Here is a 22,623-nt window from a genome sequence, read left to right on the forward strand (position 1 = left end):
CTCACGGAACATATGATGCTGTACAGAGCTGTTTTTCCACTGAAACAAACAACCTGAAAACAGTTTTCCATGTGTTGGATGGTCCTGTTTTCTATATTCTTTAATGTCTAGTTCGATAGCATATTCAAAGTCCGATTAGAAGATAAGCCAAAAAATTGCTTTCCCCATTGGTTTAATATTTACGACTAAGAAACAAACAAGGTGTTTGGTTTTGAAAAAAATTAGAAAATTTGGTTTTCCAAATGAAAGAAAAAGGTCTAGAAATAAAGATCAAAGATTTGTAATCAAGTATTAAAAGTCAAGTTTGTGATCAAATATTGTAACCAAGCCTTAAAATAAGTTGTCATGAACATTCAAAACCTTCTTTATTTATCACTTGCTGATAAAGACAACTGCCAAAAGTAATTTTTTTTTTTTTCAGGAAAATGTTTATTCCGAAGTATATATATATATATATATATATATATATATATATATATATATATATATATATATATATATATATATATATATATATATATATATATATATATATATATATTGGAAATATATGTTACAAAGGAAAATATAGCCCCGGGTAATGGATAGATTGATGGAAATCTTTCCTTAAGTCGTAAATAAGACAATCCAATCTACGCCAGTATTGTTAAACATAAAGAGGTATTTTATTGCAGATAATTATTGACAATTAACACTTTCTTCCACCAATTAGCCCATAATAGCAAAAATTTAATCCGGATTAGAAAGGACACAACCAAATAGTTATTAGACGTAAATTCAGGTATGAAACGCCTGAACGGTTTCTCTAAAAAAAGGAGGGGGACATGGATTTAGGAATTCGTTATATACAAAGCAACAATGTAAGGCTCCTAGTTAGCATATAAAGAATAACAAAAAGAAAACTGAACAGCAACAATGAAACAAAAGTTCACCATTTTTTTTCAGTGTTTAAGTAATATGTAGGCCTACGTTAATGAAAACACCACTGCATAGGTAAAAAACAATGTACAAATGATTTACATTAAATAGAAAAAACACAGTTTTTTAGGTTACTAAATGTTCACTATACATCCTTCAGAAAGTAACAAAAATCTATCGATTTTTTTTCTTCCCTTTATATCGTAAATTTTTTCATACAGAATTTACTTTTCCTTTCAATCAAATATTTATTTTTGTTATGTTGGAGGAGTGCGTGAAATTTTTCATTTGAACAAAAAAAACTTTTTTTTTAAATTATCAACAAGATTGACTCGAGCCGTGGGTAAGAACATATTCCTGTGGGCAGAACATACGTTCGTCTCTAACACCCTTTCTTCCATAGCTCAAGTACATGAAGTGTGTTCTGCCCACAAAGAAAAGACGTGTGGAGATCGCTTATAATAGCGTTATTTAGTGTCTAAAGCGTTCTAAAGTCTGTGGTAATCACTAACACAAAAGAGATTTGTGAACAAGACGACAATTCCCAACAAATAATTTTATCTGGCCTACATTTTTCTTTGCAAAAGGCTGGAAACACCCTAGAGGTAGACCGCGTGCGACATGGGCGGATATCATCCGCAATCGACTCACTTCGCGGTGCATCGACCCCAACGAGGCTCCTACCCTCGCCCAAATAAGCCACTCTGGAGACGACTAATGGCGCTGACGTCTGATTCCCTCTATGCTGGCGACGCTGCCGAGCAAGAGCTTTAAGTCAAGGTAAGTTAAAGTACATTATTCTCTAGAAAAGGAATCTAATTTATCTAGGCAATGTACCAATACCAGTCCACTGCCACAATGAGGGCAAGACATATGGTAGTGTACCTGTTACAACACGGTGGCTACTATAGTTGTCTACCACTTTCCTGGTACTACCTTTGTTGGCGTTTGTTATCATCATTTGTCGATAAATTATGATTGGTTATTTTCAGTTTTTTTTTTCGGTTGCCAGTAGACGGTTCACTGAAAACATATACGTTGGGACAATTAAAACTTAAATGGCAACACTGCGCATACAGAAATTATAAATTTTCAAAACTTACAATGCAAGCACTTTGCACTGGTATAACTTTATTGGATTTTAGTAGACCATAAGCCGAACTGTTTTTAATTAAAATCAAAAACATTAGGCACCCGTTGGTATAGCTTTCTTATATCTATTTCCTAGGACCTTTATGGCTTAGATAAATAAAGAAGTTTGTCGACCTCAGCTCCTGAATAGGAATCACATACCTAACTCAGAAATGATCATAAATTGCTAACAAAAGTAGATTAAGAGGTTACAGATAATAACTCCATTCAAATTGCCATTATCCAAAGCTCGGTTTCTTGAGATATATTCTTTATATTAAGCTAAGCAGTACCATAGGTACCTGTCAGTCGATTTATTCCGGGGAAAAGAGAAATTTCCCAGGGATATTTCATTAGAAATTGGATTGAGAAACAGAAATTTCCACGACGAGATTTGTTTTACAAAAGAAAAAAAAGCCCTTTCCTGACAAATGTGGGTTACAGACCAAAATGGAGATTAATTTCGTTGTTAAAGAAAGGTTCAACGATTTCGCTCACAGTTCCTTCAGGGATACAGTGTATTCCTACTTTACATAAAATATATTCAACGTTTCAAAATTAGAAAAATACACGACAAGGTAGGCAGGCTGGGCGCGGGCATGAAGCAAAACTTTATTTGAGGGGAGGAGGGATGGGTAATAAATGTGAACTTGGACTCCACATTATATTAAAAAGCAAAAAACATTCTAAAAGATATGGAAAATAAACCGCGAGAAGCTGTCGAGGGAGGCAGGCGTCCAACGCTTCCTCCCTCTTGCATTCGACTCTGAGTATTATTTGATCTGATTTGATTCTGCTTTATACTTTTTCTTTCTCTTCTGTAGGTTAAACGTACGCTTTGTATTCTTTAAAAGGGTTGGGATTCTGGTATCTGTTCAAAAGGGCACATATTACTGCAATAAAAAAAAATCGATAAGTAAGATTTAGATATCACTGGAAGCGGCAGAAACACAGTCTACGGTTTTTTAATAAATACGATAATATAGAAAAACCGATTACGAAATATTAACTACTTTGAAAAATACAGTCTAAATTAACATACTATAGCTTAACCATACTTAAGCTATTCACACATCAAAATCAACTGTCAAACGCACCTACTGTCAAGCGTAATCGTAGCAAGGAAAATAAAGAACTGAATGCTACTTTGCGATAAAGAACAACTTTGTATGAAGGTAGAATAGCATTCTCTGGTGGGAAGGGAAGACAGGGCTCCTTCACTATAGTTTCCGATAAAACTAGCAGGTTCAGGATCAAAAGACTAGATAGAAGACGACTGACATATTCCGTTAAATGAAACCAAATTCCAGTAGAAGAAGACTTCAAACTTTGCTGAATTTAAAACCTAAAAAATAAATTCAAAGGGAGCTTTAAATCATAATAAAACCAAACCGAAACACGCACCTCTAAATCTTAAAGGCTCAAGCCTTTTTCAATGGTTTTAAACACTCCTCTCCTATGGTCCGAAGATCAGAATTGGAAGAAATAAGGGCAAAGCAAAGAAAGTTGGAACAAGATTAGATAGTATTTTGTCATGATGAAACATAAAATTGATGTGCAACAGTTCATACGTCACTTATAGCACGTTTACGGTCTGGTAGCCTGTAAAGACAATCATGAAAAATGTCAGAAAATTTCCTTGACATTTTCCCATTCCATTTATAACTCAACGAAAGAGCAATGTTTAAAAACAGGTAAAAATTTAATAAGACAGTGAATGTTGCAAAAAAAAAATCTTTTATAAAAATAATAATAAAAGTCCAAATTTTCCAACTTCACATTCGGAAGCTTTTAAAAATTAAAAAAGTAAAGAAATATACAAAAGAAAGAAAAAACTAATTGCAAGAATTTTTTTGAGCACGTGAGCCAAAAACCTCTGGGTGTGAAGCCAAATACATAAACTTTTATTATTATTTGTAAAAAAAAAAAGAAAAAAAAAATCTTGGAAAGTTCCCTGCCCCATTAAAAGTTTTACACGTATTCCAAAATTTACATTTTATTTTGGATTGTATGCGAATAGTGATAACCAGAAGCGACTGGACATTTCTGATCTGAACGGGATATTTTAATTATTTCATGTTCATCAAAATCAGAGCTACCAAAAAGAAATAAACAACAGAAATCAATTTTTTTTTAAAAAAGATTTGAAATGTAGAAAAAAAATACGAGAATTTTTTATATTAGACGTTTTATCCAGATAAGAAAATTCTGGTTTTCAGTGCTTTGCGAACGGAAGTATAGTGACCACCATCAAAAGGGTTAAGCCATGGGGATATGCAAATAGTAATTACAAAGGTAAAATCAATATTGAAATAGGAAACAGGTTTAAACTTACATAGAGAATACAGAATGTTTTACAAAAGAAGAATAAATTTGTTAAAACCCGGTTAAATATTTTTCATAATATAGCATCACATCTGACGAAGTAACTTTTTCTTACAAAATGCTTTCTACTAAGATACAGTCACAAAAAATGAAGAAGAAACTAAAGCTATTCATTTAGTCATAACGGCGTAGCTTGAGGTACCAAAAAGATTTACCCAATATAAATTTCTACCTAAGAAACGTCTACACTATCCCAATGTCAAGAACTTTTAGTGAAAGTGAAATTGGTGCGCACTGAGGTTCTCTATCACCTACTATGGGTGGTGGATTCTCAACAAGATACCCCAAAGTGGCGTACACCTTTTACGTAAATTTGTTAGGATACAGAAGAAACTAATAAATTATACTTCAGATTATAGAAATTGGTTGTTAGAAATGTTTTTGGCTAGCTTAGTCACAGCATGATAAGTCTCTTTTACGTTTCTAATAAAACAGTTTTACTCATTTTCAATAATTATAAAACAAAAGGGACCAAGCAGATTACCTTTAACCAGCTTATTTAAGGGAATACCTTAACAGACCACACTATTTCGTCCATTATATAAAATTTTAATTTGAATGGTCAAATTATTTTATTGATATATTCAGATTTAATGAAACTTACATCCTTCGAAAGTTTTGAATTTTATCTTTTTTTTATTTTTTTTTTGATGGAACGGAGCAGAATTTTCTTTTTAAAGTTCAAGAAAAGGCAGTCCCTAAAATATTCTAGCCCACCTGCTTGGAAAACATTAAAATCAGTTCAAAAGAAGCATCATTTGAGTAATTTGACAGCTCTAGGAGTTCCCTGTTGTGCCACCCTCCTTGATTGGAAACCTTCCCGACACATTGAAGAAAGTTTCAGTTTCAGTTATCTGTATGTAAAAACAAAATACGTAACTTACATAACATTCCTGACAGGAAAGCAAAAAAAAATGCTTGGCTAGGGCAGGACATTAACTAATATTAATTAAAAACAAAACAGAAACAACAAATTGCCTAATCTTATCAAGAAGAAAAAAAAGAGGAGGAAAGTAAGCCAATAAATAGATCAACCTATGGTTTCAACTTTAAAGGTAAAAAAAAAGAAGAAGAGAGAGAAAGCAATAAGGAACAAGAAAAAAAAGGGAAAATGAAAACGGGGAGAAAAAACAAACCTGGAGGAGGACAGCACTAAACACTTTTTCTGTAAAGACCACTTTTTTTAAGATTAGAACCGACGAATGTTCGGTATGTGCGAATTTGCAATATCCGGTAGTCCCACTTTGTCTCCGATAATTTCTTTTGCTGCCGTCTCAGCACTGACTCCTTGAGATTGCTTTAAAACACTGAAAATAAGTGCATCCAATCTCGTTTTTTGGTCCATATCATCTATTTTCAGTTTAATCGCTTAAATTCTGTCCTCTAGGGATCCAATTTGGTTTTTGAGCCCAGATAATATTTTTTCAAAAGAGTTGACCTTAACCGAGTATTCAAGCAGGATCGCATCGTGAATTTTGGAAACTATGTCTTCAGCAAAAGCAGAGTTGAGCACCGAAGGAGGAACCGTGCTCAAGTTATTACAGGCCTTTTGTTTAATTTCATTGCGCAAACCACTTCGGAGATGTTCTAGTTCTTTTTGTGCGCTATCCACGACGGAGGCAAGAGAAACCCGATCCAAGTTTAACTTTTCTAAGTAGATATCTGGAAAAGTAGCAACTTTACTGAATGCATTTGCTACTCCTTTGGTTTTTTTCTTAACAGCTTCGCCGAAGTTTTCTTGCTATGATTCGAGCAGAGATTGTTGAACCATTATAACTTCGTACGTGCCTTAGCAGAAAACGATGAGGTGTGTTCCGTTCTTCCTTTGAATTCCGTAATGTCCACGATTCGAACGGGACGTTTCAGATAACCTTGGAATTTTGCTAATGCCTGTCCTCTAATTTCAAGTCCTCACGGCATCTTAGGATATTGGAAAAATGTTACTTTGTTACTACCTTTCTTATTTATAGACGTGCCAGCATTCACCTGTTTCTCAATAAATTCAGCTACACGCCAATCCTTAATCCTTGCAAGAGAAAACTGGTTTCCTAGCAACCTTAGATGCACTCTGTTTGGATTTGCCTCCCCCTACATATTCAGAAAAACATTTTCTCCAGGCCCTTAAACTTTCGTGAATTGACGCCACTGATTTTATTCTAAATAAAACCGAAAATTTCAGAATCTTGTTATCATTAGCTGGTAAATAACGCGAAAACCGATAAAACCGAACCGATAAAACGTATGTTTTACAGAAAGACTTACCGTCGTCATTTGAATAACAATTTCGGCAATGAAGCATGGCATTTCGCACCCGTACATCAGTGCCAGATAAACCACTACCAAGAGGAGACTGACAGACACAACATCGAAAGCAATCCATGTGGTAATACAGCCTTAATGTTTCAATAATCATAGCTGCCCCTCGACCTATAAGAAAACTCAAATATTAAGAGAAGAAGTGTCAGATGTCAAAATAATTGCCAAGGCTGCCAATTATATCACCAACGAAACGAAACGAAAAAAAAAAAAAAAAAAAAAAAAAAAAAAAAAAAAAACGGCGGTAGAAGAAAAAGAAACATTGTCAGTTAAGCTATTAATAATTGGCCCTATATACTAAAATGACTAAAACTGGACTAAAATCCAACTATTGGCGCATTGAGTGAACATTATCTTTGAATAGACATTTTATCATTTACTTGATTCTTTTGATACTCCACACTATTCTACCATGGGATTGATTCAACTTGAAGTAATAGAAAATTTTAAGCAATAAAAATAGAAGCCAAAATATGCTCTTAAACTCTTGCTCGCTTTCTACTCATGCTGGCTCTAACCAGACTTAGTACTTTTCTAAGACCTTTACAAAGGTCTTCTCATCATTTTACATAAAACTGACATTCCTAATGATCCACACAAAAATAGGAAGTTTATTCTCAATTTTACATTGCGGTGTACTAGCAGGGTTCGGACAGGTCGGTTCGTTTCAAATTATAGACTCTGTCCTATTTTTATAGGATTTCCCGGGCCTAAATATAGGCCAAATATAGGATTCGGAAGTCCTCGGGATCAGATCTGTGGTAGATGGTGTGGGATACCTGGTCACATAAATTCGTCATTTCCCGAGTTTTTGAATTTTTTTTTTTTTTTTTTATTTATTTCAAATACAAACTGTACAAATAGTAAAAAATAGAAAAAATCAGATACACATACTGTGCGAACGATTGACTGATACAGGTAAAATATTTGGAGTCAGTCTTGCTGCTTCTTGAGCATCAATTTCGATATGAGGTCAGTTTTTATCTTTGCAAGAGACTGCTCCATTCTCGCAGATTCCACCATCTGCTCTCTTTCACTTGTTCTGGACTTCACAGCTCCTTCGAGCAAAGAAACAGCTAGGGCAATGTCTATGGAACTCTTGGACTCGGTAGCCTTCTTCATTCTGTTGGTCGCTTCCTGAAGTAGAGTATCTGCTACTGTTCTCTTTTCTTGCTCTGATGCTCTAAGTTTTTTCCTTTTGCTTTCCAGGTCTTCTATTTCTTTCTTTTTGTCGTGGACCTCCTGCAACTTCCGCTTGCTGTCCTCTTCGACAGCTGCTTTCTCCTTCTCGGATAGCTCTTCTTTTTTCTTTCCATCCAGATAATGTTGATACCGAGACCGTGCGGAACGTACAAGATTCAACAGCTCTTTTGTAATAACAAACCGTTCTGGTTTTCCTCCATAAAGCCTCAACGTGTCATATACCATGAGTCTCGCATCCAGAACGCGTTCAGACATCAAGGCTTGGTCTTCACCAAGAATCTAACCAGAATGCAAGAACCCACGCTCTACATCTGTTCTGCCATGCGACAACGTCAGCACCGCTTTGATAAGCTTGGTAAGTTCCGGGTACTTGCTGTCCACGCGCTCATTCACCAGTCTAAAATAATGGCTCCAAAAATGATCGATCCGAGTAATGTCCTCACGGGGTCCAGTTTCCGTTCGCAAAGCAGCCACTCAGCCTGGGCGACGTCTGAGCTTACTCCAATCGCAATCTCGCGTGCCACAACCGCTCTGTCTGCAATGCTTCTTGAATCCTTCATGTTGATCAGACTCAAACAGCGTAAAGCCTCTAGAAAACCATCCTTTTCCAGAGGAAATTTGTTCAAAATATGGCGATTACCCACAATAAAATGTTTTCGCACATTGACGTAGAAAATGGCCTGGTTTTTCAGTGTTGCTTTCTCACCAAAAGCTCGTTCCACATTTTTTGAAAATATGAGTTGTTCTGCAAATTTTTCAGTTAGGTTCAACATTTCTGTTGAGAAATTTTCAGTCTCGGTCACGAAATCTGGAGTAAAGACCCGTCCGAAAATCGTCGCAACTAGTGTTTTGATCTCTGAGTGCAGAACATAAATGAGAGGCTCTTCTTTCTGGAACAGTTGGGTGAAACTCATGAACAGTTCTGCTGAGGCTAGAACAAACTCGAGTTGGGCCTTCATCGTCGCACTTTAGATATAAGCCACAATCTACAGAAATTTGGGAGTGAACAGAAGATTCTTCAGTTTTTTCTCTCCCGGCACGAAGTCCAGGAAGTACTCTATGATTGCCGGCCACTTCTGCATGATTCTAGCGAGGGCACGTCCGATCGTCAGCCAGCAGCTTGGGACATGCTTCATGAAAGCATTCTCTGGCACTCCCACTTTCTTTTGGCACTTTCGATAGTCTTCACAACGCGCAGGCCAGCCGTCAAAAAATGAATGCACAAGAATAACAAAGTCGGAATTTTCTTCTCCGAACACCTGAAGACCTTTGAATGAATTATATGGATGTTGCAAGTACCAATGTTCAACATTCCCTTTCCCGTCACTTTCTTTTTTCGGCATTGAACTTGTTCCAAACGCTTTTGTTGACGTTTGGTCCGTCACTTCCAAGCGTTATCGGTTTTTCAAGTGGCAGCTGATACTGTTCAGTGGCTGATACAATCTTCCTATATAGGTCATCACTTGTTGCATGGCCCATGAAACTTGTGTATAAATGTCTGCTCTGGATTTCATTTCTGTATAAGGACCAATTTCAAAGACGTATCTGTAACTCTTTCATACCAGCGTTGTCGGTTGTCTCGTTATATTCTAGTACAAAATATGACTGAATGTCCTTCACAAGCATTTGCTTACAGTAAGGATGCAGCGCATCGGTGATCAGATACGTGAGTTTCTTCGCACATACGGGGCATTCCGTCGGGGATCTTACCGGGGAATATCGCATGGAAGGTTGCGACAATATGGTCTGAGGAGTTAGCAGACATGGAACTCTGTACCGTCTGAAGTGCCCATATTAACTCAGATTTATAAGCGGCATCACGCTCACAAAATATGTTTGTACCAACCAATGATTTATCCTTGGTTGTTTCATCAACTCGACATTGTCCGGTCAGGTGAAGCTGTAGTGGATGTAGTTGAGCAGTAACTGCGGCTTTGTGTTCTGCAGATCGCACATGTTGGTTTAGCTGAGCAACCCCAGCTGTGCAACCAAGATTTTTCAAGCAGAGTTTGCAAAAGAACGAGTACTGGTCGTTCCCAGTCTTACACCATTCACCAATTTTTCTACCGCTGCAATCCGTCTTAGCAAGCCATGAACTATTGAACTTGGTAGGCCCCATACCTAATTACCAAGCATCACCTGCAAAATAGAATCCCGCGATTAAAAGGCCATAAAAAGAAAAAATGTGGATATGTCCGAAACTGGATGATGCCGTATTCGCATCAGCCTTTTATAGCGTACAGCCAGGAAACGCATAAGTCGCAAGAACTCACAGTCTCATTAAGCAGAGACTGCTAGCCTATATACTGATCTTTGCTCATTCCGGACCGGCCCAACATGACAAAAAACAAAACATAGGCTACTAAGTCAACACAACAGGATAGCCCAGGCAGAAGCAGCTTACTGCTTCTGCAGTAAGCAGAAGCAGTAAGCTGCTTCTGCTTCTAAAAAAATCGCATGCTGACCAATTACTGCTTCGAATAAAAAATCGCATGCTGACCAATTACTGCTTCGAATAAAAAATCGCATGCTGACCAATGGTATGCGTTGCGCAGGTACCGATCTCCTGATTCAATGACTTCGGTCGGGAGTGCAATGCGTGGTTTATCCGACGCTTCCCGGGTTTTCCTCCTAGATTTCTCCAGGTACCCATTTAGAGCTGAGTCGGAACTGGATGAGCTTACAGAGTCACACCATTGACCCCTGTTCAAAACCAAAATAACCAGCGACACCAGGACTCGAGCCCCTGAACAAAGTAAGCTGCTTAACTGCTAAATCCTAATTTACATAAATGGGAGGGAGTCATAATTAAAGGTTTTAGCTAGTTTTAAACCGAAATAAAACACAGCTTGTTACTCAAGCGCGTAATTTCCTATGAGACAGGGGGGCACAGACCCAAAATTGCCCCCCTCCCAGATCTCACATGCCCCCAGCTGAAACTTAGTTTCTGCAAAAAATCTTGTCAAACTAAAATAAGCTTGCACAATTCAAGTATCCAGAGAAACAGGCTAGGTTTCTTCACTGTATCTTGCCTTTCATAGGCAGCGCGCTAGCGCTGCCTAAGTAAAGAACGATGTGGGCACAATGTGTTGTTTTTTTTTTGTTTTTTTTTCACCATACCCGGGCACTTCATATCGAAGGGGTTGTCGTAGAGACTTCGAAAAGGGCTCATTCGATTGGAAATTGGAGTGGCTAGTGCCCTTTTTAATAGCCAAAAGCGATTGGAGGGCAACTAGCCCCCCCCCACGCCCGTCATTCCCCCAAACACATCCAATCAAAATTTTGAGATAACCATTTTGTTCAGCGTAGTTGATTTCCAGATAGAAAACATCTTTTAGAGGAGGACACTCCTCCACAACCCTCAGGGTAAGGGTTTCAATTGATGCCATGATGGCACGTAAGATCAATGTTGACAAGTGGCAGGTTATTATTTTTTTTTTCTTTAAAGCTGGCCCATTCATGTACAAGGGATGGCTATCGACACTTCATAAGGGAATCATTCGATTAGAAATCGAGAGTTCTAGTGTCCTTTTTAATAGTCGAAAGTGATTGGGGGGCAACTAGCCCCCCCCTCACGCCAATCATTTCCCCAAACACATCCAGTTGAAATTTTGAGATAGCCATATTGTTCAGCGTAGTTGATTTGCAGATAGAAAATGTGTTTTTGACGAGGACACTCCCCCACAACCCTCAGGGCAAGGGTTTTAAGTTATGCCCTGGGGACATATAAGGTTTTTATAGAAGGAGTTGTTGTAGACACTTCAAAACACGCTCATTCGATTGGAAATTCAAAGGGCTAGTGCCCTTTTTAATAGTCGAAAGTGATTTTTGTGCAAATACCCCCCCCCCCCCCCCACGCCCATCATTCCCCCAAACACATCCAATAAAAATTTTGATATAGCCATTTTGTTCAGCGTATTTGATTTCCAGATAGAAAATATGTTTTTGAGGAGGACATTCCCCCACAATCCTCAGTGCAAGGGTTTTAAGTTAGTCCTTGGGCGCGTATAAGGTTATCAATGAAGGCGTTATCATAAAAACCTCAAAGAAGGCTCATTTGATTGGAAATTCAGAAGGCCAGTGCGCTTTTTAATGGTCGAAAGTGATTGGAGGGCAATTAGCCCCCCCCCACGCCCATAAGTCCCCAAAACACATCCAATCAAAATTTTGAGATAGCCATTTTGTTCAGCGTAGTTGATTTCAAAATATAAAATATGTGTTTTTGAGGAGGACACTCACCCACAACCCTTAGGGGAAGGGTTTTAAGTTATGCCCTGGGGGCATATAAGCCTTTTGTTAAAGGTGTTGTCGTAGAAACTTCAAAACAGGCTCATTCGATTGGAAATGCAAAGGGCTAGTGCTCTTTTTAATAGTCGAAAGTGATAGGAGGGCAACTAGCCCCCCCCCCCACGCTCTTCATTCCCCCAAACACATCCAATACAAATTTTGAGACAGCCATTTTGTTCAGCGTACTTGATTTCCAGATAGAAAATATGTTTTTGAGGAGGACACTCCCCCACAACCCTCAGGGCAAAGGTTTGAAGTTATGCCCTGGGGGCATATAAGGTTTTTTATAGAAGGTGTTGTTGTAGAAACTTCAAAAAAGGCTCATTCGATTGGGAATTCAAAGGGCTAGTGCCCTTTTTAATATTTGAAAGTGATTGGAGAGCAACCAGCCCCCCACGCCCATCATTCCCCCACACACATCCAATCAGAATTTTGAGATAGCCATTTTGTTCAGCGTAGGCTAGTTGATTTCCAGATAGAAAATATGTTTTTTAGGAGGACACACCCCCAAAGGACACTTCCCTACCACCCTCAGGGCAAGGGTTTTAAGTTACGTCCTGGGGGCATATAAGGTTTTTATAAGAAGGTGTTGTCGTAGAAACTTCAAAACAGGCTCGTTCGATTGGAAATTCAAAGGGCTGGTTCCCTTCTTAATAGTCGAAAGTGATTGGAGGGGAACTATCCCCTCCCCACGCCCATCATTCCCCCAAACACATCCAATCAAAATTTTGATATAGCCATTTTGTTCAGCGTAGTTGATTTCCAAATAGAAAATATTTTTTTGAGGAGGACACTCCCCAACAACCCTTAGGTCAAGGTTTTTAAGTTATGTCCTGGGGTATACAAGGTTTTTATAGAAGGCGTTGTCATAGAAACTTCAAAAGGGGCTCATTTGATTGGAAATTCAAAGGGCTAGTGCCCTTTTTGATAGTCGAAACTGATTGGAGGGCAACTAGCCCCCCCACGTCCATCATTCACCCAAACACATCCAATCAAAATTTTGAGATAGCCATTTTGTTTAGCGTAGGCTAGTTGATTTCCACATAGAAAATATGTTTTTGAAAGGACATTCCCCCAAAAATCTCAGTACAAGGGTTTTGAGCTATATCCTTGGTGCATATAAGGTTGTTACAGAAGGCTTTGTCGTAGAAACTTCAAAAAAGGCTAATTCGATTGGAAATTCAAAGGCTAGTGCCCTTTTTAATAGTCAAAAGTGATTAGTAATATTTTTTTTTTTTTTTGTTGCTCAACAACATCGATAAATAAATGAAACCCAAAACGAACAGAAATTAACATAAGTTGGGCGCAAAACCCCAATGCCCTCCCAAGGCCAGAACAAAATTTGTACTTTACTGAAAAAATACAAAATGAATGTGCATTGTCAGTTTAATATACATATACTGATATTTAGTAATCAAAATGTTAAAATTATTTGATTTATTAAAGTTATAAAAGTAAAAACATTTATATTTTTTTCAGTGAAGCGTAAATTTTTTTCTGGCCATGGGAAGGAAACGGGGTTTTACACCCAACTTGTGTTAATTTTTGCTTATATTAAGTTTGAATCGGTTGTTTATCGTAATTTCTGTTCGTTTTGGGTTTTATTTATTTATCGATGTTGATTTGTGGTAGTTTCGAGCTTGGTAGATTATTTGATTTTATTTTTGCTCATTTTTTGTTTAATGGAGTTCTTTACTTTTCTTTGGAAAACTTATTCTGTGGAAAAAGTTTTTTTAATTAATATGGTAAAATATGGATCATTTTTCAGTTTTCACTGTCATTTTCACCCGATTTGGAAAAATTGGCTCCAACTTTGCCCCTTCCCCCCCCCCAGACTTTTTGGCGCAATTACGCCACTGTTGTTACTCCTTATGTCTTCATTCCGGTGAAACTGAATTCAAAATTCTGAAAGGATTAAAATCTATACAGTTTGGACTCGCGACAAATACCGAGAAAATAGTGTGAGAACGAGAAAAAAGAATCACTCATCTAAAAGTCAATAAGAAAAGCCCGGAACTCAAATTATAATGACAACTTCCTATTGGTTACATATATCTTCAAACTCGTTTTAGTTACTCAATTAGCTGTGTAAACCTGTTTGTGATTGGCGTACAAAAATAACGCCAACTGGCCACAACTGACTCTATTCGGAATCAATACCCAATTGTAGATTCATTCACCTTTTCCCTCATCATTACCAAATATTGTGCGGCTTAAAAATGAAATTCTTCAATTTACAAAAATGGTAAGAGCCAAACTAATTTGTTGTTTAGCTTTTAAAGTTTCGTCTCTAAAATGTGTCATTGGTTATAAAAATTTAAAATAGGGGTTATTTAATTAGTTGTAATCTTGAACAAAAGGCAGCCAACATGAATTGACTTGTTTGGTGACACTGAGCTCGAAAGGGGCTTGTTGCAATCGCTTTCAGCTAACTGTTGAAAAGAGGGGAAATAAAAAGGAGACTGGGCGTCTCATTTTGTTCAGTTTAACACAATAGACCGGACGTTCAATAAATAATATTAAGACAAACTTTGTATTTAAATTTTTTCGCAAATATCAAAAGCCGGATTAGCATATATTCTAATTTTTTTACTTACAAGTCTTATCTAACTAAAGATAAGCCTATCAGAGAAGATCTACTTTTGTAATCATTTTCTAAAACAAAATAAACGTAGCGAAAGCGTTATATTTAAAATTCATAAGCAATATAATGGTTTGTTAGAAAATACCTTAACATAAGCGAAAGGTCAGTCTTTTCTAAGCTTTTGGTAAAGAAGAAAAAATTAATCGTTATCGCCTACAAATCAGTGTGTTAAGGAAGTGACATATTTGGATGCTCTTTGAAAATAGTACAACGTTTCTTGAATTTCTTAAAATACTTATTGTTCTTTGCTCTACTCAAAAAGAAATTTATGCCCATTTGACTTAGCGCCGCTTGAATCACTTTTATTCTAGCTCTCCTATTAGGCCCCAAATGCATGGTTTCTTTCCTGTATTATCCATTTTAGAACTGCATAAGTTTTGCGGATTTTTTTAAGTTCCTTCTTTCTTGGATCATTTGATCTCATCTTAGATACTTTCCTTTTTCTGTTAAATACCAATACAAAATTGTAATAAAAAGAGGTATTGACCACAGAATCAAATGGGGAGGAAAAAATCTCCTGGACTTAGATTATGCTGATGATTTAAGCATCTGATATATGGACGCTCCGAAAAGCGGATGAAGATTTGCTAGATGTTTTCCAGAAAAATTGCCAACGGATTGTTCTGGGATTGCCGAAGATTGTCCTTTTCGACCAAACGTCTAGGGCTAAACGGAAAGCAGGTCGTCCTCGTCTGGGGTGGGAGGATATCATAAAGAAAGATTTAAAGGAAATGGGAACTCCCTGGGAGAATGTAAAGAGGAAGGCTTTGAACAGATTGGGATGGAGAAGGAGCGTGCATAGCTGTGTTGGCCTCAGGCGGCTGGGTACTGCGGCGAGTTGTTAGTAGTAGTAATAGTAGTATATCCATAATTGTAAATTTCCAGAAGAACAAAAAAACCTCACAACGTTTTTATTTCTCCTCCGATAACCGTAAAACAAAAACGGATCGATATGAAAGATCAGTACATATCAAGCCGGTTTTGTTTTACTGTTACCGGACAGGAAATAAAAGAGTTGTGAGACTTTTTTCTGCTTTTCTGAAAATTTAAAATTATGGAGTTACGTCCTTTTGATACCCGCCTGACGTTTCAGTCGGGTATCCTTTTGCGTTTCCTCTTTCTCAAATCACTTGTTTCTGGCTTAAACCTTTTTGAATCTGCGAGCAGTAATACAAATAAAACCTTGTCGTGGAATAATACAGATAAACCTTGGTAACATAGCGGATTGATGCCCTGCTTGGCAATACGAGGCCCAGGGATCGATTTCCACTGCCATAAGAATGAATGAGAGGCTTGCTACTTGCCCTAGACTCAGCAACTGAAACGTCAAGTACACACCCTACGCGTCAGCAAGTGCTCTGGAGAAACTCTTTCTTTTATCCTTTAATCCAATAAAAGAAAATCTAAAATCAAGATATTACCTAACTCTTGTCCACACTGGGAGCATTTCTTTTTACCACTGACACTCAGCATCTTATCTCTTCCTCTTTCACTGCTGGCATTTCGAGGAGGTAAGCTCGGAACTTGAGGTGCAGCTCCACTCCCACTGAGTTGTGAGCTCCTATTTGAGCTTCTCGTACTGTCAGCCAAAGAACCTAAAAAGCATAGGAGCATATTGACCATTTTGATCTACACATTTCCTTTTCAAACATCAAAAACAAGAAGAACAATAGGGAAATCTTTTCATGAGATAGTGAAAATAATTTGAATGAATATTCAAATTATCTTCACTGTCTCATGAAAAAAATTCCCTTTTGTTCTTCTTGTTTTTGATGTTTGTGATGGAGAAGCAGTGTGGTCTTCGTCGTTATTTATATTTCCTTTTCTTATGTAAAATATACTGGAGACTTATATTGTTATCTGGAGACTTACAATTTCATCCTACCGAATTCTCTCACAACTAAGTAGAACTATTTTACTGTTAAATAGTCCTTTTTTCATAACATACTTAATAATAACTTAAGTAACAGTTTAAAACGGTCATGAATGAGAAGAAAAGAATAGAAAATAAAGATAAAAAAAACACAATTTATAAAAAAAAAACTTAAGTAGAAAGTTCAGAAAATACCAAATGCTGTGAAAAAATTCAATTGGACTGGCATGGAATTAGTCATTGAACAATGCAGATTACCAAAGATTGTCCTTGACGCACAAACGTTTAGGGCCTAACGAAAAGCGGGTCGTCCCCGAATAGGGTGGGAGAATGTCGTCAGGAAATATTTAAGAGAAATGGGAACTTCTTGAGAGGGTGTAACGACGGAGGCTTTGAATATATTGGGTTAAAGGAGGAGCATGCGTACCTGTGTTAGCCTCATGCGGCAGCAGTGCAGCAGTGAGTTTTTAGTAGTAGTATTAGCAATATCACTCTGAAGAATGTTATGTCTAATGTTAAAACCGACGATACGGATAGTAAATTACTGAACTGTAGCGTACAAAAAACCATAGATAATTTCATTTACATGTCTGGCATACAAGCAGCCTAACTGAGATAGTAAGTTTGTCCATGATAAACCTCGCTAGGACTAAGTTAGGCAGTGAATTTCATTGTTCCGTCCTTAGACATGGTTATGCGTCCCTAGAGTGCGTCAAAGGCGGCTCTTTCGTCTAGTTTCTCATCGAGGAAATTTAGTTACGGAGCATCACAGCGGCAGATGGATGGCAATGATCCTCTCAACCTAACCTCGACAATCCTCAGCTAAGCAACAGAGGGGGTGTCGGCATAGAATGAGAACATAATATTAACACAGCGAACCCTCTACTCAAGGCATAAACTCTCCCAGAGGATCAAAGATCAAGAGGCCAAAGGTCATAAACCAAACTTGACTATTTATTTGTTTCTAACAGCTAAAGGAACTCTATCCAATGCAATTGCAGGAGCTACAGGAGACCTGATACATTATCCAAAAATCGCTCTTACAATCCTCAGGTGAATCTCTCCAGCCTCACCAAGCTTGCAATTAGAAAGCGTGTACCCCTTCCTCTGAGATTCGAGAAACCAACCCCCATAAATCAGTATGAGAAGCCCCAGATAAATCAGTATGAGAAGCTTTCCATATAGAGCTTCGAAACCGGTAAAGTGTTTTCGTTGGCTCTGAGCGTCAAAAACCAAGAACATCGAGAAGCTTCCCATGTGTAGCTGAGAAACCGGTTCATTATTCTTGTTGGCTCTGAATTTGAATCCCTGGTGATATTAAGGGTGACTGGAAGTGCGTAAAAAAGAACAGAAAGGACGGTATCGAAAAGGTATGGGAAGACTAAAACTCTAAAAAGTGAAAAAAATGGATCCAGATGAGACAATTAAACTTGCTGCTCGTAAGCAACATTTCTCGGATAAAACATCTGACGTCTGAAAGATCTGAAAAGGTAGTGCCACAAGTCCACTCGACAAGACCGTTGCTAACGATGCATTGCCAAAGGTTGCAAGCCAATCTAAGTCGAGAAAGCCCTATCAGCTTCTCAAAGAAACTACTGGCAAGAACAAAAAGGTCCCAGCACTTGCTTAGGGAGAAGATTACCCCCTTCTAACACAAAAAGATGACATCGTCGAGATATGAACGTTTCATTTTCAAAAACTCCTGAACCCTACATCTTCACCAATTAATTCACAAACTTCGACACTGATGACCCCCAGTACAGCCAGACAGGCACCTGGACCCAGTAATAATTTGAAACAACCCTCTCCCGGAGTCAGCAGCCCTACCACCGACATTAATATTCATTCTCATTCAGTCGCTAAAATTCATGTGGCCATAAGTAAGCCTGAAAACCACAAAGCCCAAAGAGTGGGTCCGCTTCCAGCCAGGTTCTACAAAGCAGCTACTGATTCCCCGGGAAACTACAAAAACTCTTCTGCTGTATCTGGTTGTAAGAGCGGTAAGACTAAAAAATCCTTTAAAAAAAGGATGGATCAGGGTGCAAAAAGTATCAGTAAATATAATTGATTTTTATAGGAATCAAGATCTTAGCAATTTTTCTTCTTTGCTGCGTCCAGCAAGAAAATAAATAAACCACCTTAACCGAGCTGGCTTCTGAGCAAGAATGGATGGTGCTTAGCAGTTCTTCACCATCAGGTAGATATTTGGACACAGGTCCAAGTACAAGCAGCCCGATGTAGTCAACTTTATTGACATCATAACCTCATTTGATTCACTGATTGAAATAGAATATGCATAGTGATGTACGAAGACGGAGCACCCCTTAAGATAATACGCCTACAACAACCATACTACCACCACACCTGTGCTTGCATTCAAGTCAGGTTCATTCAGAACATTTCTTAAACGATGAATAAAATTTTTAATAAAAAAAATCATTAATACATATTTCCTAGATGGTGCTTGATTTTCATCAAAATTAGTAATTTCGATTATCTGAGCTTTGTGGTTCTAAATCTCAGAGTCCTGAGATTTATAATCCTGAAAAAGGCTTATGCCAGCTTTGCCTCTCACTTAGACTATCTCACTTGGCTTTTTCTTTTTTCAATTAGCCATGGCTTGATGGCAACTTGATTTGAATTCAAAAGCCTTTTTCAAGCTTGTATAATTGTATATTTTATGGTACACCGTCGAAAATCAGATTTATACAAGAAATTCTCGTCTATATGACGAACAGACTGATTGAACAGAACAAAATTACAGAACAAATTGAACAGAACAGAATACGTTTTATCTGCAATTTGCTTAAAACAAAAGATATGTTCACACCGTTTTCTTCTTTCATTACAATGCTTGAAAAGTAAATACGGCTCAAACTCTCGGGAATGCTGCTTTTTTAAATCACAAAAATTTTTATTAGTCTAATACTTAATAAAATTTTATCCTTGGTTTCTTCCTTTAAAATTCGTCTTTTCAAAAGTATATAAAACGGAATGACAAAATCAAAACTGCAAAAAGCTACTTATTTGTGTTTCAGTAAAGCATACATAGCACTGGCGAGAACACTTCAGTAATTAGTTATAAACTTTTATTGACAAAATATTTGTATCAATTCGTGTAATCTTACATCCTTTGGAAAAGGGCTTATTTTTGCCAACAAAATTTTAGAAAATCGACGATGGTCAGTTGACATAGATTGACTGAATTTACCCCATTCGAATTGGAATGGATATTGAGAAGAAAAAAAATCTTACTCGATTTTTAATTCAATTCTTTTTTTTTTACAAAAGGTGTTGCTCAAATTCTTTTGGTTGTTTCCCTTACCTCTGGTTTGAGCAACCATGCTTTGCTGAAGATCTTTCAAATTCATATAGTCCGTCTGCAAATGGCTAGCAGATTGTGCTCTTTTTACCGGTTCCTCCCCTGCAAGTCGACTAGCCTGCTCTTGTTCCCAATAATTTTTCGATAAGAAATCAGTAGAACTACTCCTCAAAGGGCCAGACCTACACCCTGACAGAGCGAAATGAGCCTCTTGAGTACTTGGAGAAGGGCCTCTCGTTTTTAAATTTGGAGTAGGGTTGTTTCCAGAAATAGACGGGCTAATAGTCGACTCACTCGTTCCTCGAGTTCGTGTTATGCTACCCATGGAAGAGCTCCTCGGGAAGAGTTGACCTGACGTTTGCTGGTAATCTACCGACGGTAGCACTTCATTAGTTGGAAGACTGTCGTTTGAACGACGGATTTGAGATTCAAGACGACGTTGCTCTGCTTCCTAAAAAAAGATTTTTTTTTGCAATTTGAATTTTTCTTTGATGAGCACTGGACCGTGGCAGATAGAAGAATAAATATAATTTTTATTTATCTTTGTGCAATTACAGGCTACACATTTTTTCCATTCATTCTTCTTCTTTTTTCAGTGGATGAATTTGACTTTCATTATAAAAAATTGCTGAGCTTCAGTTAAAAAAAAGAAAGTGAACAAAACGACAAAAAAAGTCATAAAAATCTGATTGATCACATAAAACATGTCATTGGACAGGAATACACGATTTTATTTGACATTGAAGTATGCTGTACATGGAACTGAAGAAATACAACTGATAGGTAAAGAAAATAGCGAAAATTATATTAGCCAGGAAATAAATTCTAAGTATCCTTTATTCAACTGATAAATTATGGAAATAAATGAACCCTGAAAAAAAAATAAAAAAATATTGTATTCAGTCCCATATTTAAGTTTTTAGCACTGTAGCATGATTGGTCGGTTGTTGTCTGTCAGTTAATGGACATACTCATATTATTTTGATGTAGACAACCTAAAACATCGGCAGGTGTAGCAAAATTTCTGACGATACTGTGCAGCCCTGAGGTTAGACACATACAGATGAACCTTCTTGGGGGGGGGGGGGGATTGAGAGTGACAAGTTCATCGGAATCAGGCAAGCTATACAAAAGATACAACAAACCGTAAAAATGGAAAATTGAATAAATTTTTTTTTTGAATTTTAAGCCTTTTAAGTAAGGATACTCATTAGTAAACCAAAGGAATGAATTTAGTCTGGGCGGGACTGTTTTATTTGTAGGGGAGAGTCCTTTAAGACAGCAAAGACGTTAATTATAGAAAAATAGTAAAAGAGATCAGAAGTGGGATCATAACCTCATACAGAGATACGTACTACAAGCTTCCTCCTTTGCCTCAACAAACGCCCTCCTAATTCCCACTACAAGCTTCCTCCTTTACCTCAACAAATTCCCTCCAAAGCACAATTCATTTTTGACACACTTTCTCAGCATGGAACATTTCAAAACTTAGGACAAGCACGAGGAGGAATAAAACCGCACATAAGTATTAGAAAACTTGCAAACTATAAATAGATTCTTGAGAGGTGGTGTATCTATAATATAAAACCTGTATGTGATTTTCAAATAAAATGCAACTTGAATATATAATAAAGACACTTAGCAAACGCACCTCACGGTACAAAAGAGGAGAAATTCAAAAAGAGGAATTAGTTTCAAGTACCACTTTGCACCGTTTCGGGGGCAATACTCTTGCGTTGCCTAAGTAAAAGGCTATGCCCCCCCCCCCTATGTACTGTTTAGTATGTTTTTTATCGGAACGCTTCACATGGAAGGGATGGTCATAGAAAGTTTGGAAGAGGTACATTTAATAGGAAATGAAAAGTTTCAGTGCCCTTTTTGGAATTGATTAGAGGGCAACCAGCCCGCCATCACGACACTTTTTTGTTACCAGCCCCTTGCCCTACATAAAAATCAGATCAAAATTTTGAGATACTATTTTGTTCAAAACTTTCAAAAACCCAATTAATGTTGCGCCAGGGATAAAGAGCCCCCCACCCCTGGGACAAGGGCCATAAATGATGCAGATGGCCAACAGTAAAGTACTATATTGGAAAACTGGAGCATGTTTCATTTTGGATGTCAAACGACTCGAAAATTTCAGGGTTCGTTCCCTGGGCCAAGAGAAACGCTTCTTTAGTTGGGAGAAGTTAGGTGCTTGAGAGTCCAGAAATAAGCCAAAAAATTTGAGTCCCTGATCTGTTCAGGACTATATCCGTATATGGCCTATCCGTATATGGTCCTATGTCAATTTTAAATTCTTGGTCAACCTTCTTAAGACCATAGGCGGGTGTGCCTTGTTTGCCTCTTTTTTAAATTCTTGATCAGCATGCCTAAGACTCTAGGCAGGCATGCCTTTCCAAAAACTAACCTGAAAAGTATGTGTCCAATAAGAGAGTCATTCATACTCCTGCCATTTACCCGTGCCCCAGCCATTTAAACATTTGCCTCTCAATTACTTGGACTATCTGTCTTGGCTTTTCTCTGTCTACAATTACCCAGCCC

At 37.6% G+C, this 22,623-nt stretch overlaps 1 protein-coding gene across 2 annotated transcripts in view; it reads right to left on the reverse strand.

The window, feature by feature from the left end:
• Positions 1 to 1,278: 1,278 nt before the first annotated feature.
• The window catches only part of smash (smallish), an 89,002-nt gene continuing 67,657 nt past the window's right edge, over positions 1,279 to 22,623 (reverse strand). For both annotated transcript variants that reach the window (XM_089088223.1, XM_089088222.1), the window contains exons 12-15: positions 20,083 to 20,530; positions 16,306 to 16,479; positions 6,697 to 6,861; positions 1,279 to 3,394 (exon numbers count right to left, since the gene is read on the reverse strand). In XM_089088223.1, coding sequence (XP_088944349.1) covers positions 3,372 to 3,394; positions 6,697 to 6,861; positions 16,306 to 16,479; positions 20,083 to 20,530 — 810 coding nt within the window. In that variant the 3' untranslated portion in view covers positions 1,279 to 3,371. The remainder of the gene's footprint in view (positions 3,395 to 6,696; positions 6,862 to 16,305; positions 16,480 to 20,082; positions 20,531 to 22,623) is intronic.

Source organism: Artemia sp. Qi Xiang Cuo, chromosome 4 (genome assembly GCF_049724085.1).
Source record: "Artemia sp. Qi Xiang Cuo chromosome 4, ASM4972408v1, whole genome shotgun sequence".
NCBI classification, from domain to species: domain Eukaryota; kingdom Metazoa; phylum Arthropoda; class Branchiopoda; order Anostraca; family Artemiidae; genus Artemia; species Artemia sp. Qi Xiang Cuo.